Source organism: Diadema setosum, chromosome 1 (genome assembly GCF_964275005.1).
Source record: "Diadema setosum chromosome 1, eeDiaSeto1, whole genome shotgun sequence".
NCBI classification, from domain to species: Eukaryota; Metazoa; Echinodermata; class Echinoidea; order Diadematoida; family Diadematidae; genus Diadema; species Diadema setosum.
In genome coordinates this window covers 32,945,013-32,962,579 of record NC_092685.1, presented here as the reverse complement: position 1 = coordinate 32,962,579, position 17,567 = coordinate 32,945,013, and the positions used below count along the sequence as shown (strand labels likewise).

At 37.5% G+C, this 17,567-nt stretch overlaps 1 protein-coding gene across 2 annotated transcripts in view; it reads left to right on the top strand.

Annotated features, from left to right (window-relative positions):
* LOC140235596 (protein PALS1-like) overlaps positions 1–17,567 on the top strand; it is a 151,002-nt gene that overhangs the window by 25,465 nt on the left and 107,970 nt on the right. The window contains exon 3 of one of the 2 annotated variants that reach the window (XM_072315604.1): positions 911–1,025. In XM_072315604.1, the coding sequence (XP_072171705.1) occupies positions 911–1,025 (115 nt within the window). Of the gene's footprint in view, positions 1–910; positions 1,026–15,553; positions 16,754–17,567 lie in introns of those variants that run through there. The other variant, XM_072315611.1, reaches the window with a different exon arrangement.

The following is a 17,567-nucleotide window of genomic DNA, read 5'->3' as shown; positions in this document are numbered from 1 at the left end:
TAGGAAAAACATCACAGATTTCGCGAAGCATATGCGAGACATTCTCCAAATTATCGGGGCCTGTTTGGAGTTCCACAAACATTTTGCGAGCATCACGCGTGTCTTGCGAAGGTCTTGCGCATATGACGAGGCTTGAAAGACACTTTTGAGAACAAATGACGAGCAAATCATGACCAAGTGTGCGGAAAAGGTTCGCCAAAAATTTCAAATTTTTTGAAATTCTTGCCGAAGTAAAAACGACATTCGCGAACAATTGATGACGCTTCCGAACCCTCACGTTTGTTTGGCGATCTTTTGCAGACTAAGATACGAATGCTGGATTTGCCATTCGCGTCCTTCGCAAATCATTCGCGTGCTCCGTGAAATCACACCTTCACCCATCAACCTGCATGCAAGTCTATTACATTTCCATATATCTATTAAATGAAATTTTGAAAAATGTAAGTTGTATAAAGGTATCAGTGTATAATTGTGTTGTAACAAAAATAAAATCTAGCAATGATGAATCTTAGGGGCAGGTGGATGTAGAGGCTACTTTAAAAAACAAATCCACAACAACATTTTTGAATGCTTTTGTGTACAACCCAGTTGGAGAAATTAGGATATATCATCAACTCATCTAATTTCCATATTGGTTTGGATAATTTCACTGTTCTTTGAAACCATGCAAGCTTTTAAATTTCTTGAGCTCGTTTAGTCTTTGTATGATTTTGATGGAACTTCTACCATTCTCTTTCGTTAATATACAACTCTTTGATAATCAACTTGAACATGGACTTATTATGGCTTCCAGATTTTCCAGCAAAAGTTGATATTCTGATTTTAGAGGAATGATGTGATTGCATGTGTATGTCTGTGTTCAAAGCAACCAAAGCCATACTACTGTTCTCATTTCTGGATCAACCATCAGGTGATTGACCTCATGACCATCCTAGAAATTGGCACTGGTGATCAGCGCTTTGGATTCTCTGTCATGGGAGGATTGGAGGAAGGTTTCCTGCCAAATGTGGATGCCATATTGGAGGGTAGGGTTTGAGTTTATCTAACTACATTCCTATTTTGCAAGCAAAGCTTATTGACAGCGCAGGTGCAGTGTAATGTCATTTCGCTTGTTTGACTTTGTTTCATATTTGTTAGTTTATTTGCTGTGTTGCTTTGAAGTCAGTCATAATGGTTGACTGTATAGTACTTTACTGTATAGGCCCTACACTAAACTATTGTAATCAATTGTTGTTGACAACTATGTCAACTATTGTTGTCAGCCTTATTTTATACATGAGGGAGATCATGTATTGTATCATCACCCTTAAATTAAGTCTTAATTTGGAAAAAAAACATCTTTGGTCATAGTATTCTACTACTTTAGAAGAATCTTTTGACTTTGAAGTGGTTTTCATATGACAGTTAATCTTATATAACAAAATACATTGCCTCTTTCATCTCAGATTGCTCTTCATATCAATATAGTATTTGGGCCAGCCGGTATGAGCTCCAATGGAATGATATCTTACATGTCACACAGCATGTATTCCCTCCATGGATCACCCTGATATGTTGTTTCCCCTGATATCTTGAAGTTAATTTTTGAAGAAAACAGATTACCAATCCGCATATAATCCCAATCGTGTCACCATGGCCTTCCTGTTGGGCTAAGGCAAATAGCAACACCTGAGTAGGCTTGCTAATCTATAACTAGGTCAAGTTGGAATGGATTCTGAGGGGGTTCACATGGTAGTTTGGGAATCTTGCTGATTTATCATCTGAACACCTGTCATGCTCCCCAAAAAGAAAAAAAAATTGTGATTCCTATCGCAATTCCGTATCTTGCTTAATTGTGCAATTTTTCCCAAATGAGGGCGATGTTTTCCAAACAATCACAATGATTGCCCTGCGCCATGTCCCATATGAACATTGATCTGAACATTGATGTTTTGAAGCTCACAATGCATCACTTCTTTTCACTGCCCACTGCAGCAAGCCAATCAAGCCACATATACATACTGTATGCAAATAGGTCAGCAAAAAGTGCATAAAAAGCTTGTCAAGAATGATGATGTGTGTATGTATGAGTGTTGGAGCCATCGCATTGCACACAAATGTGCTGCATGCTAGATAGCTACAGCGGCTGGGGGTCAGGCTGAGGTCACAGAGGCATTCCATGTGAGTGTGTTGGTGAGATCTTGGTTGGTCGTCTTTTGAACCCGTGGAAAAAAAAAAAAAATGTTTTGATGATGATGATGAAACAGCATTTATATAGCGCCATTTATCTGTTGAAACATTCAAAAGAGTCAATTTTCCAAGCAAGTTTTTGGTGTGTCATAGTTGAGTTTGTGTGAAAAGAACATGCATGAAGGCTCTGTCATATTGTCTCTTTAGTTGTGTGTGTGTGTTCTTAGGGCTACATACTTTTTGTTCCTCTTCTTATGCAACTCTTGTGTGTACTGTACCCTATTTCCTGAAGTTCATGCTCGATATAGAGCAGTAATTAGATTTAAGAATGGTTCTGAAATCAAAGCTTAACTGGCTTGACTTTACTACGATATTACATTATTGATGGTGAAGAACAGTCTCTGTGATTTATGGTATGGGAATCATGCTGGTACCTTTGCAGACAGTCTGTGCCATCCAAGCTCCTTGGGTGGTTGCAGAGAGTATTTGCATGTGTATGTGTGGTATGTACATACAGTATCAATACCTTTGTACATTAATCTAATGTTTATTCCAGGTGCTGGCATACACTTTATATCCTTATTTGTCCTCCATGCTGTAACATTGGTACATTTTCAACAAGAAGGGCAGTCTGTGTTGCTTTTACATGTTATAAAGAAGTTAATAAAGAAGAGAAAATTATATATGATGGCGTTTGTATCACAACAAACATTTTGTGAATTATTATCTTGCAAGAATGTATGAGTGAAAAGGGTTGTGAACTGTCAAGAAAATTGAGCAGGTGGTAATATGGGTGACAAAATTGATTCCAGTCAACATATACAGTGAAAGACTGCCATCTACTGGTGGGAGGCATACTGTACATGTGCATCTTTCTGTCAGAATGTGTAGTTGGGTTTGGAAGCCATCATGCGTGTACAGTCTGTGTATTGCAGTCTTTGACCCCTACATTTTGCTGGGGTTTGCTGGGGTTTGCTGGCAGAACAGGGCCCTGTTTTTATGAAGAGTTATAATTGATTTATATAGTTGATTTCTATGATAAGTCTATGGCAGCCTGTGTGGTAAGGAAATTGTTAATCGATTATATCTTTTGATAAAATGGGGCTCAGATGATACACTGTATTTTACGATATTTTCTCAAAACAATTAGGTGATGGTGATATAAATGCAGCAGCTTACTGAAACAGACAAGGTGCAGAGTTTTAATAGACAAAAGGCTAACTTGTTTACTTATTTCAAGTATAACTTATTCATTCAGAGCCCCGTTGCAAGAAAGTTGCAATCAATTGCAAATAATTGCTAATTTTGAAACAACCATTCTGATTGGCTCAGGATCTGCCCTAGTAAGAAGACATGCATGCAACAATGATTTTGATTGGCCAGTGACAATCAGTTGCAAGTTGCGTTTAAACGCAAAGTTTGTAGCAATGGGGCCCTGATCTGCCATTAACATTGGAGTCCCATACATGTTTTTTTTTATTTGTTTCTCACTATAAAAGTTCATGAACTGTCTTGTGACCACACTGTGACCTCTTACCGATTATAAAGAAGGACAATGGTCCAGGATCTGTTTATAGAAATATATAAATTGTAGCTGTATTCATGCGTAGCATGCAGGTGAACTAAGTACTCTGTATTACACATTGTGTGTGTGTGTGTGTGTGTTTACAAAATGCAAGATGAGCATGTGCTTTGTCTAACATTCAGTGTAACTATCAGTTAGCATACTTCAGTGGAATGGGAAGAGGGGACAATTATTGTTAAGTCTTACGTGGCATGTCACTATATTTATTCAATTTCCATTTATCATAATCAATGACAGTATCATCAACTATCAAGGCATTAAAGGCATTGTTTACCATGTTCAAAAGAAACAAAAACCCAGCTTTAGTGCTTCAAAATAGTTCTCAAATGTGAGTTAGGGACACAAAAAGCCAGTGTAAAAATGTTACTCAGCATAACCAATATAATGAAATGTGAACAATAGTTATAATAGAATTGTTTCTCGAACCGTCTACTATTATGGTTTAGTGAGAAAAATAGTGATATCTCCGTATATCTAAGGCTTAATTGCAAAATTGTTATATGGTAGGATGTTTTGGGATACAACTGACCTACACATATGCATCAAATGTGATAACTTGAACATTTTTTTAAAATCACTGCTCCCAATGGTAAATGGTACCTTTAACACTTTTTCAAGCCATTAGAATATTTTTACTTGAATTCTGGACATTTAAAAGAAGTACCTTGAGTTACAAAAGCATATCGTCACTGGGGTGACAAGACCTTGTATCTGCAATTTTGGTGAAAATGTCTTTTTATGATTAATGGTCAAATAATGGGTTAAGTGATGTCCTGTCTGAATCCCAACCGTCTTACTCCAAAAATGAAGCCACCACGGCATGTCAAAGGAAAGGCTTTCCCATTCACCACAGTGCTTTGGCCGCCATGTTTTTTGGCTCTCCTGAACATTTGACATTTTGTAGATACGAGGTCTTGTCGCCCCAGCGACGATATATCAAAGGTTAATTGACAACCTCCTATTATGATTGAAAGTATGCTGTGAATTTTCATTAGATTGTTTTTTTAATACTGGTATATAACTTGAGGACATATTTTGAAATCATGTCATGATAATGATCTTTCTCCAGTAGATTCTCAACATTCAGCATTTAGCATTTATACTCTTGAAGATGACTGTAATGGTATAAATCCTAAATGCCACCATCGTAGTGACCAGACTGTTACCTTTAAGATTATACAGATCATATATATTCTTCAAATCAGGTTTTTATGCCTCCGCCACGAAGTGGTGCCGGAGGCATTATGTTTTCGGGTTGTCTGTCCGTCCGTCCTTCTGTCCGTCCGTCTGTCCTTCGTCCGTCCGTCTGTCCTTCCGTCCGTCCTTAATGAATTTTGTGGACGGCGTAACTGAAAAACCCTTTGAGGTATCCTAATGAAACTTGGCATGTATGTGTATTAGGGGGTGAAGTTGCACCTATCAACATTTGGGTGCACATGCTCAAGGTCAAAGGTCAAAAGGTCAAGGTCAAATACATAAAATTTCACTATTTCCACCATATCTACAATATATACAATGCCTGAAGATATTTTCTTGGAAACTTAGTGTATACATGTATTAGTAATTACCCAATTAAGATTCTCTGGTGAAAGTTTGAGGTCATGAGGTCAGAGGTCAAAGGTCAAAAGGTCAAGTAAAAATATTAAAACTTCACTTTTTTCTCCGTACCTTGGAAATTGTTCAAGGTATCTTCATGGAACATAGTATATATATACATGTACTGACTGGCAGTGATTATCTAGAGAATTTAGGGTTCATGGGGTCAAAGGTCAGGGGTCAACGGTCAATGGCAAGTTTACTATTTCCCTCATATTTATGCAATGCCAGCAGGATTATTATTATTTTTTTTACACTTGGTGTATGCATGTATAACCTAATAGAGATTCTCTGGAAACTTTTGTTTTTTTGTTTTTTGTTTTGTTTTGTTTTTTTGCCTCAAAGGTCAAAAGGTCAAAGATCAAGGGAAAGTGCTGAACTAACTTTTTCCTCCATATCTCGGAAGTGGCTCAAGTCGTCTTGAAACTTACTACATATTTATGCATGTTCTGCCCGACAGTGATTATCCTATGAATTTTAGGGTCAAAGGCCAGATGAAAATGGTAACAATGTACTTTTCAATACAGAAATTGCACTTTTTCTCCATACCTTGAAAATTACTCAATGCATAAACTTATGAATGGGTCAAAGTCAAGTTAAAGTTCTTTAAATCCCCAAATACATGCTCTCCTATTCATCCAATTAGACCTGGGTCAAGGAAGGTGAACATTCAACACATAATTTGTAACAAACTTGTCATTTTAATATTTTGCCAATTTTGTGAAAATGTAATCACACATTGTCCACATGTACTATAGACCTATTAGGAGAATCATGCTTTATGGCGGAGGCATACCAGTCGCCTTTATAGCGACATTTCTAGTTAGCTTTCAAAAATAGGTGACTGTAATTGCCTGTAGCTTAGTTTCCTATAGTCACCCAGAAAATGAAAAAATATAAATTTTCAGAACGTAAACTAGGAGCTTGTTGATTGTCACTTTTGATAAAAATGATCGTAGGAAAGTCACTGTTAATAAATATGATCATAGAAATTGGGTTTAGTCTCAAATGCTAGATGCACTGTTTTCAAGCAGTCATTCAATTGCAAAATAATGGAGGAAATCTTGATCTCTACTGTATTCTCTTCATCTGTCGAGGGTAATTTTCTTCATCTAGGCTAAGAGATAAATTGCTTTTTATCATTTAGTGGAGGCACAGATGTGAATTGATCACATCGCATAGGGTTTTGCAAACAGGCAATAGATACTGTAAGTTGCATTTATTTTTATGGAAGGATTGGGCACAAATTGAAAGTGAACATGTGGTTGTGTCATTTTGTTTTTCATTTTACTTTTTTTTTGGAAGGATAATGATCATCAAAAAAATGTAAACATGTTGCCATATCCACTAGAACTCTCCTATGGAAAATATTGTCCACTGAACATGTGACATCAATGAAAAATTTGCCTTTATGGCTAATACAGCAGATTTTACACAGATAAAAAATTGAGTCCCCTCTCCTGTATCCTTGTAGATGAATGTTTAATAGTGAAGGACGGCACTGATAATAATTTTGCTTTTGAGTTGTCCATCTGTCGTTCCTCCATTGTACACCTTGTCATCACAATTAAAAAAAAACCAACAGAAACACCTGCTAGATGGATAATTTGTTACCTGGCCTAGGTCAAGTGGTAGTATTATCTGGGAAGAAGAATGATAATGACAGGGATAAAAGGTCAAGATCCTTGGTCAGAGGTCACCAAAATTAAGCTGCACATTGAACCATATGTTCCCCCCCCCCCAAAAAAAAAAAAAAAATTACAAAGGTACCCTCCGCAATGATATCTTTAAAAATAATGAATCAATCCAAATACAAATTCAGGGTATGAAACTGTAACTCATTGCCCACATCTTACAAAGAGAAATGAGGAATTTTGTAGAGGATGTCAAGAATCTCTTCCCTCCAAGTTCTGTCTATTGTATTCACACACAAAAGCATCAAAGTGCTAAACTTGGAAAAATCAGACTCATGACATGCTTTACAATATTCCACATTTCTCTGTGACTACTTAACCAAATTGAATGGGGTTTTCTGCAAAATAGAGCCAAGATGTTATATTTCAAGACCCCGAAGTAGCATTTAGACAGTTTAATCATATTGGGTGTTATTAATGCAAAATTTGATTGTAATTTTTTTGGAACATACTGTAAAGTGTCAGTCTTTGCCATGTTATTTGATGTAATGGACAAAAGCAAACTGGAATATTTCCTTTGTGGAGAGAGGGTTATACATAGGCCAACCCTTGGTCAGACTTTGTAACTTTAGGTCAGTGAACTTCATTTAAATGTGACCCAGCACCACAAAACCCCAGGGGAAAAAGAAATGCTGGGGTGTTATACTAATAGGCCTGAAAATTGATTTTGGGTCAACGTTGTTGATTTTTGGCTTTCAGTGATTGCTTTTAAGTTTGGAAGCATAACATTTGTAAGTTGTGTTCCTAGTGGGAAATGGACCTATTTCCCACTATTTCATTTTGTTTTTCTCCATTTTCCAACAATGAGATATATGAAAACATGCATGAAAACCTTTCAGAAAAAGTCACCATCAGCTCCAATACTCTGACATACATGTAATCCTTCATAGAATATTGTTAATGAGTGCATCAAGGTTTAAGGTTTATGTTAGAGTGATAAAACATTCATCGTGGTCACCATGGAATTTTAAATTGCTTTCGTTCCACAGATAGTAAAGAATGACTCATGTAAGTCCACTGAGTACACCCTAAAATCTTCAGAGCCCTTTTTCTCAAAAGCAGCATTCATACTTTGTTCATGTTGATTTACAAGATTCTAATTCAGTAGGTTTTTATAGGAACATCCAGTCATAATAAGCAATGATCCTACAGCTGAAGATCTTTTTTAAAAATGTGAAGAAATATCTGCTGAGTTTTGGTGGGTTTCATGCTACCGATACAGTTTGTAGGGTCTCAAAGGTAAATGTAAGGAACAGAACTTATGGTAGATCTATACAATAATTGAGAAGTGGAGGCATGTCAGTCTACTATGTGTAGCAATCAAATTCTACGTTTTTTGTCTCGCCCACCGGACATGAAGGCGAGACTAAGGGATCCAAATGGCGTCCGTCCGTCGTCCGTCACCAATGTTAAAAGTTTACCTGCAAGACTCTCTAATATGATGCATAACTTGGCAACTGTTACAGCAATGGCAGCCACACTTGGGTGATAGAAGCACTAGGGGTATCTTCATGTTATGGTGTTGTCGGAGGTCATGTAATGATGTCAAAGGTCATTTGAGGTCATATATTAAAGAGTATGTGCAAGACTCTCTTTTCTATGTTAAAGTTTACCTGCAAGACTCTCCTTTGACAAATAACTTCACATAAGTTGCTCGGATTACAACCTAACTTGGGTCATAGATGCACTGGGGGTACCTTCATGTTATGGTGCCGTTAGAGGTCATAGGATAAGGTCAAAGGTCATTTGAGGTCATACGTTAAAGTTTACTTGCAAGACTCTCTTATCACACGTAACTCGACACATGTTGCTACAATGGCAATCAAACTTGGGTGATGGATGCACTGGGGGTACCTTCATGTAATGGTGCCGTAAGAGGTCACATGATAAGGTCAAAGGTCATTTGAGGTCATACGTTTAAGTTTACTTGCAAGACTCTCTTATCACACGTAACTCAGCACATGTTGCTACAATGGCGATCAAACTTGGGTGATGGTAGATGTCTCTTGGGAAGTTGAAGGTTACCACAAGGTCAAAGGTCACAGACAGGGGTCAACAAACTTTTAGGGCCCAATGTTAAGTTTTTAGGGCGCATTTCGTTTATGGCTCATAACTTTTGATCCCTTTGTCCGTTTGTGACCAAACTTGGATGGAAGATGTCCCTTGGGGAGTTGAAGGTCGTCACAAGGTCAAAGGTCACAGACAGGGGTCAACAAACTTTTAGGGCCCAATGTTATGTTTTTAGGGTGCGTTTTGATTGTGGCTCATAACTTTTGATCCCTTTGTCCATTTGTGACCAAACTTTGACGGTAGATGTCCCTTGGGGAGTTGAAGGTTATCACAAGGTCAAAGGTCATAAGCAGGTCAATTAACTTCTGGGAGTTATAAAAATTATTAATTCCTTGTACGCAAATGGGTGAGACACAATTTGGCACTTGCCGTGTTTGTTGCTGTTGTTTTATGTATATGGTTGCAAGCCTTATGCATTAAAGTGCTGTACATTAGTACACTTGTGGCATCTCTCTGCAGTGACTTAAAGAACATGTGTATCTTCCTCTTAGAATATTATTCACACTATTGGATTGCTATATTTAGGCTGATAATTGTGACCACATGATATGTCTGCAATTAAATTCTTTTCAAAGTATGTGGTAAATTTGAAACATGAAAACTGATTTTAGTATTGAGATAGTTGCAGGTAGACATGAGTTGACACTTTGTGCAGGGAAATGTCACACAGAAGCTGCTTTGTATTTGAAAGAGAATTATGTAGTTTTGTAGGATGGAGGCAGGGGTGTATTCTTATAATATGATGATATGTTGAAGGATGATACTGCAATTTCTATGATTCTTGAGATTATGTAGAGTAAGAAAAATGTGTAATTATAGGTGCATAGAGAGAAGAAAGCTAATTTTAATGAGGTACTTTGACAGGATGAGCCATGATGTTTACCAGACTCAGTTTTTCCATCAAAACAGGATTAGTGATTAAAGATCTGCTCCACCCAAATCATCACTGACGTCTATTTTACGATCAAAGAGAAGTCTACCCCCCCCCCCCTCAAATTTCAAATGGAAAGCTTCCTTTTCCCCCACCATGTCTTCTTGTGAGGTTTCACTTTGCTCCATAACACTATTAATAAATGGAACTTCCTGATGAGGGTTAGAGAACTTTCATCACTGGCATATTCTGCAGAGCAGTGCTGGCCTGGTTAACTAAGGCCATGTAAAAAAAGAAAGTAGTTTCTCGTTTGTGTTATTGGAGATAGGCAATGAGGTAGGTCTTTAACTATTTGATATCTTACAATCTTTTTTAAGGATCTTTTAAAGGAAAATAAACTGTTTCTTGTGCAGTATTTCTGAGAAAGGCAACAAGGAAGGACTTGCTTTACAATATACTGTATCCAATTTATGAAATGATATCAACACTATAATAAACAATGGATATATAATGTGTTATGAGAAACCAGGACGCAGGTGTATGCCTCATCTTCACACTTTGCACTTTGAACCATTATTGAATATATTAATATATTATATTTTTCATTTACATGTACAGTATTTTATTTAAAACAAAATTCATGCATGAAGAAAAACCCACACAAACATATGTGTTGTTTTTTCCCCCAATACAGGTTTGATATGATATGCAAACATATACATATGTAAAAAGGTAGACACTTGGGAAATTCACTCTCTAGCCGGTTTTAGGGTGGTATCATTATGCTCGACCAGACTGGATCCATCTATGAACTATTTAATGAGGCAGTGCAGAATTTGAATGCTATTCATTGTTGCCAGATCATGTGAAGCTGCTGCATACATGTGCAAGCTAACTCACACGGAGTGCACTTTTAAACATATTCCTAGTATGAAATGACCTGTCTGAATTCTGCAAAGGCAGCAGCATACTATATCTGAATTTTACAGAAAGATGAGTGCGTGTGGAATTCAATCATTTGATTAATGAACAATCTTATTTGTAATAATTATTTGAATAATGATTTGAAAAATAAGAAAGTATGTGGTACCTGACCCAGGTGTATATGGCTAAACCAGTAGATGTGCTGATTTCATTTTGGGCGTGAGACAAAAATTGTCTGACAAATTTGTGAGACAGAATCATGATCCTAAACACATTTGAGGCATTTTCAGGTAATAGATACAGTAAATGTAACCATGTTATCAAACACATTAATTAGTTTTAGAAACGTTGATATTGAAATGCCATTCAAAACGTGACTTGAAATGCATTTGAGACCATGATTGCCTTTCTGCGAGTAGGTAAATTCAGTGCCATTTTTGAAACGCGTTAATATCTCCCAGCTGCCCAGAGTCAACTTCCAGTATACACGCCACCAGTTACAAAAAAGGCTTGGCTCAATTGACCTCTACTTCCTGGGTCAAATGGCATGAAGTAGCTCCCACAGTGACAACACCAAAGAGATTTTTCTCCTTCCCACCACTAGAGGGCGGACTCTATAATGGAGTCAGTGATTTCATGGGGGCCGCCATGGTACCACTTAATAATGGCGGACTTTGCGTACTGAGTATACATTTCTACAGCGCGTATTACGCGAACTTCTGAACTTTTACGTGAGCACGCACTTGATTTTGGCTGCTCCTCGGTTGCTTGTTTGCTAGCGTGTTAGCACGAGGGGTGAGCCTACCGCCTCGTTGTCATACAATGCTCCCCTTGCTCTCACAAAACATTAGTACAGGGCGTATGAAGACTCCGTACTCTAGCAGTCACTGGGGAAAATCTCTTTGGACAACACTCAATCGTGATAAATGTGGCACCCCTAGAATTGAGTTTCAAACCACATTTGGAAACGCCATTCGAAAGACATTTTTCAAACATGATTTTCTCTCTCAGGTTAGATAAATGCAGCCTTGGTGTCTAGACACACCATCATGTATTGGAAAACAAATCAGAAATGTTAGAAACAAAGTTCTTAAATGTCAAACCCATTTTCAGTAAATGACTCTGATGTCTTAGTGTGTAATTTTGGACTCTGTGATGTTTTCGTTTCTCAGGGGTAAGTGCTATTATCTGGTGTAGCTAAATGTAGTAATATACTTTTAACTGCATGGCACAACACACAGTTTTGTTGCGAATGAAGTAGATGAAGTGTGTGGTTGTGCTGTGTAAGTGATTTAATCATTACCTAATTTAGATTGAAATCCCCTGGAAAGGCAGTTTTTATATTGCCTCTAACTCGCGATTTTAAGTACTTTAATAGTTCCCTGTTCGTAGCGATTGGGTGAAGACCACAATACAACCAGGTAGCAAAATCGTACCTGCATTTTAGAGAACCAAGACTGTTAACCAGTTGAGGACGAACTGATTTTGTTGAAACACGCATTTCCTATAGTCACCTGCCTGAATATCCAAGTATCAACTAATTTCTTGCTTGACAACTCACATTATCAATATGGAAACATTATAGAAAGGGCTTTAGTTTTTGACATTCTGCTAAACTGGAGCCTAGGGAAATATTCCCCTTTCACTATTCCAGTATTCTTTTTTTGTTTCATGCAAGTTGTTTTGTATGTACTGATCAGGCTTCACCTGTAGTTTCTTCAGTCAGACAAGAACAGCAGTAAAATCCCAAACATGATTTGGGTAATATATTTACTGGAGAGATGTAGACACCACTGGTATAAGCATGGAGCTACCATAGCTCCATGGTTTAAAGGGACTGTACAGTACTGGTTGAGGTGGGGATTCATGTTTTGAACATTCCTAAGTGAGATGATGAGAAACCTCTTTTGCAATATGAAAGAGCATATAGTTCTAAGGATTCAATGTTAATTTGATGAAAATTGGTTTGCAAATGGCTGAGATATCCAAAAAAAGTGGTAATAATAAAAGGCAACAGGCCACGCCTTTTATAAGGAACTCTTTGTTTCACCTTATTTTTGGATATCTCGGCCATTTCAAAACCGATTTTCATCATATAAACTTTTGATACCCCTTCGAATTTCATGCTCTTTAACATCTCATAGAGTGGTTTCTGAATATCTCACAAAACGTTAAAAGCTAAATCCTCACCTCAACCAGAACTGTACAATATTGGTGACAAACATCTGGGCTCTGTCAATGATGTTCTCAGTTTCTAGAGGCTCCAGAATTCATGAGATAAATAACATACATGTGTATCAAGTAGCGCATGAGATGATTCCATCTCCTAGGGGTTTAGGCGTATGTTGCACTTGAAAACAAACAACATTTACTAAATTAGTCATTTTGACTTCTGAGGATAAAATGAATATATCTGGAAGATGTTATCATACTGGTAATTGGAAATGTTTACTAGCAGTTTGTAAAGTTAAAGTAAGCTGATAACTCATGAACAGAAATTTGTGCAGTGTAGCTCAGGGGTAACAACTCAGGAACGAAACATATACACTACTGTATACGCCATATATTTCGCGAGTCTAAATTTTCGTGAATCGGGAATTCACGACGATTTCCCGAGTGGTTAAATTCGCAATCTTGGAGTCGTGTACTGAATGGAGAAATGTACACGTGTACGTCACATCCACATCGGGATCAGAGTCAAAATTTTTGCGTGTTTTTAATTTCGCGAATTGCACCTGACTCGCGAAATTCGCAAAAATAAAGACCTCAAGAAATATTTGGCGTATACAGTATATAACATTTCAAATTGTTTTTGTGCCTTCCATGTATTACTTTTTATAATTGTAAATTACACACAGGTATTGCCGTAGGAAATAATGCAGGAAAATTTAGAGGGTTAAAGGACAAGTTCACCTTCATTAACATCTAGGGATTAAGAGAATGCAGAAATATTAGTAGAACACATCAGTGAAAGTTTGAGGAAAATTGGACAATCGATGCAAAAGTTATGAATTTTTAAAACTTTTGTGTTGGAACCGCTGGATGAGGAGACTACTAAGGCTTGTGATGTCATATGAATACATCAGTATAAAGAAAATGTAAAGAAAATTCAACATATTTTCACTTTTTTCGCATAATAAAAGAGCACTTGACTTGCCTCTTTCTAAAGGCAATGGGAATAATATTACCCATGACATATGTCAGTAACGAGTCAAGGGAATGTGTACTTTTTTTCAAAAGATGAAATTTTGTGAAATTCTCTAAATATTTTCCTTATATTGTTGTACGCATGTGACATCATACACTGCAGTAGTCTTCTCACCCAGTGGTGACTGCACAAAAACTTCAAAAATTCATAACTTTTGAATGTATTGTCCAATTTTCCTCAAACTTTCAATGATGTGTTCTACTAATATTGCTACGTTCTCTCAATCGTTATTTTAATGGAGGTGAGCTTGTCCTTTAAGATGACTCTTGAACTTTGAATAGATGCCACTGTGACATTTTATCAATATTAAGAGGGCTTCTAGAAGAGATGTGATTTCTTTATTCCAGAGATTTGTGGACCAATTGTACAAGTACTTACAAGCCATCCTAGCTAAGTACAGCATATTGCTCGGGAGTTTATCAATATTGACAATGAGAAGCTGCTAGATACATCTTCAGATATATGTACAAGGATTGCCTTACACTAGATCTTGCATGGTCATTGTCTTTCTCAATCCTACTCTTGCATTCCTTGGCAAATTTCACCTGACAACATCGATGGACACAGCTACTTTCACTGCTTTTTTTTTTTCTTTCTGAGACTGCATTGGAAAGACATACATATATCAAATTGTTTACATTAAAAAGGAATATATCAATAACCATCCTTGGATGAACTTCAGAGAGCTCAAACTGTTCGAAATGAAGTATCCATAGAAAAAAAAAAAAGCATTCATGTGACAAACATTGAAGGGAGATGTAATTACTAAGATAAGTGAAATTAAATTCATTGACAAGAGGTATATTTGAAATACAATGAACTGGTTTTTGAAATCAAAATAACAATGGATTTAGACTTTTTTTAATGTCTGGGACTTTGCATTAGCATTGTCCTCTGTTTTTCTCAAAGAGAATGACTTTTCACACATGAATGTGAGAGGGAATGAAATGTGTTAGGAAAAAAAAAAAACCATGCTAGAATACATCATATCAGACATTAGGCATTCCTTCCCTAATATAGTATATGGTTATATAATTGATGGTTCATTTGATATGCTACTTTGTTGGCTTTCAAACTGCAGTGTAGCAGAGGCTGACATAATCTGCTTTATTCAAGTTTTGTTTATTGATCAGAGTAGGATAAGGATATTATGATGCCATGCTCCAACCACCTGCAAAGAGCTTTTCAAATGTGGCAGTTGGATAGGCTGTGGTCTGCATCAGCTCATTACCCCCCCCCCCCCCCCCATTATCCCATAGGTAAATTTCTCCCTGTAGAGGGAGGGGCCTATTTGGGCATTGCATAGTTTGTGATTAGACATTAGAATTTAACAAGGGAGAGGAGCAGGTCGGGAAGACTCCTTCCTCGCAGCGTCTTTATGGTATCTTGTTCATATCGTCAGCAGGCGCAAGTAGCATTTATTTTGGCTCAGCGAGGGTGGCAGACGAAGGGGCAGAGAATCGCTCTTGTGTGCGGAAAGTGGGTGAGGAAGCCACTGTGGTTTGTAGCAGGATTTATGAGGTCATTCACAGGCTCCTCTAGCCACTTTTGACCCAAAACTTATCTTCAACATCACCCAGGTCAATTGTGTTGTGTTGTGGGCTCTTGTATGGGACAGACATTCCTGGAACTCAATGGGGAGAATCAGTGGCACTCAACCATGTCTAGCCCACGCAGCTTGTTGACTTTTTAACTCAGCTCCGGGTTCCATGTGGGTGTGTATGTTGCAGCAATGTACTAGCCAACCATTGAGGGGAAAGAACTGTGGGATCAAAACTGTGATTGCGCTGTCAAGTCTGATGGCTACAATAGGACTGATGTGTTATTATGTGTCCATCTTCATTGAAATCCAATGCCTGAGTTTGACTTTGTTTTGAAATTGGAAAAATCCAGCCTGAAATGGCCTTTCATGCTGTGGTTGTATTTAAGTGGAGTTCTTATGGCTCACATGTGGTAAGTCATTCAAGTGGAATGCTGAGGATCTAGCCAAACGTGAACCTGAGTATTTGGAGTGTGACTTTGCTTTCGTGTTTTATCAGCTGTCAAACTGTGATTACAAAGGTCAGTGTAAAGGAGGCAGATGGTACAATTTGAACTTCCCTCATCAAACTCATCAAATCGAAGGGGCATGTCCTTTGCAGCAATCTGAACTGCCAGATGGTCATCCTGTTGTAATTGAAAGGGAGCAGTGCATAGCACTTCTCAGAATTTTGAAGGATCTACATCATGATAATAGAATGAGAAAAACTATTCTTCCGTGATTACTGCAATATATTCGAGGACTAACCAACTCGACATTGATTTTAGTTCATAGGCCAACAGCTGACAGGCTTGTTCTTTCATTTATCGCGAGATTCCTGTGATTTTAACCATTTTCTTTACCTGATTATGCACTTCCATGTTGTGGAAAAGATTTTGTGAAAGAAAGTGGACTGAGACTGACTGATTGCTTACCGTGACATCAACAAGGGAGTTTCTGCATTTGTAGTAAGGCAAGGGAGTCGTGATATTGTCAGCCATGGGTGTGCCTTTAGATTCACCTCCCCCCAGCAGCAAGGGTGAAAAGAAAATGGTGGACATCGGAGGTTACATGATCATGCTGGCAGAGATGAAGAACAAGCAGATTAAACTATATGGTAAATGCACAAACTTTTCTACCTTTCTGCAAATTTAGCAAAACTTTTTTTTTTTTTTTTTTTTTGGTGTGTATCAGGCTCCTCAGATTCAATACTTGTGCCACTCAAACACCATTTTACTGTGCTTTTCTTAACTGCTCACATGGTGTATAAGGGCCTACATTTTACTGGTCACATGATTTAAAGATGGTGTGATGAAGCACTAAGTATGTATACTATGTACTGTTGAGAGACACCATGAATTCAGTGGGAAAACAAACTTTTACTAGCCTGATGTACTAGCCTAATAACAACAGCAAATTGAGCACAAAAAACAAGAAAAACACAAATAAACAAACAACCCCAACCCAAATAAAACGTGTATGAGTGTTGCATTGTAGTACCATAGTTTTTTACTATCTTCCACATTGCACACTGTATGTGACCCTTTAAGCATGATAATGATCATGAAAATTGAATAGTTTGTACAGGGATGGTATAGTTTTTGTTGAGATAGGGATTCAGATTTTAACTTTTTGCAAGATAATCAGAAATTATTTATATCAATTCTTGAGGAATTAAAAGTTTATTCGATGAAATTCAGTGTTTTAAAAGCGCTGAGATATCCCAAAACAAGGTAAAACAAAGTTCTAATAAAAGGTAGGAAAAAAAATGCACATCAATTACATTGATCGTACATTACATAAGTTTGCACTTTTGTGACAGGTGGTTATTAATTTGTACCTTACCACACCCAACATGGCGATATGAATGCAGCAAGCTACCTGTACTTTTGTTTTGGGCTGACATTCCCCCCCCCCCCCCCCCAACTCAG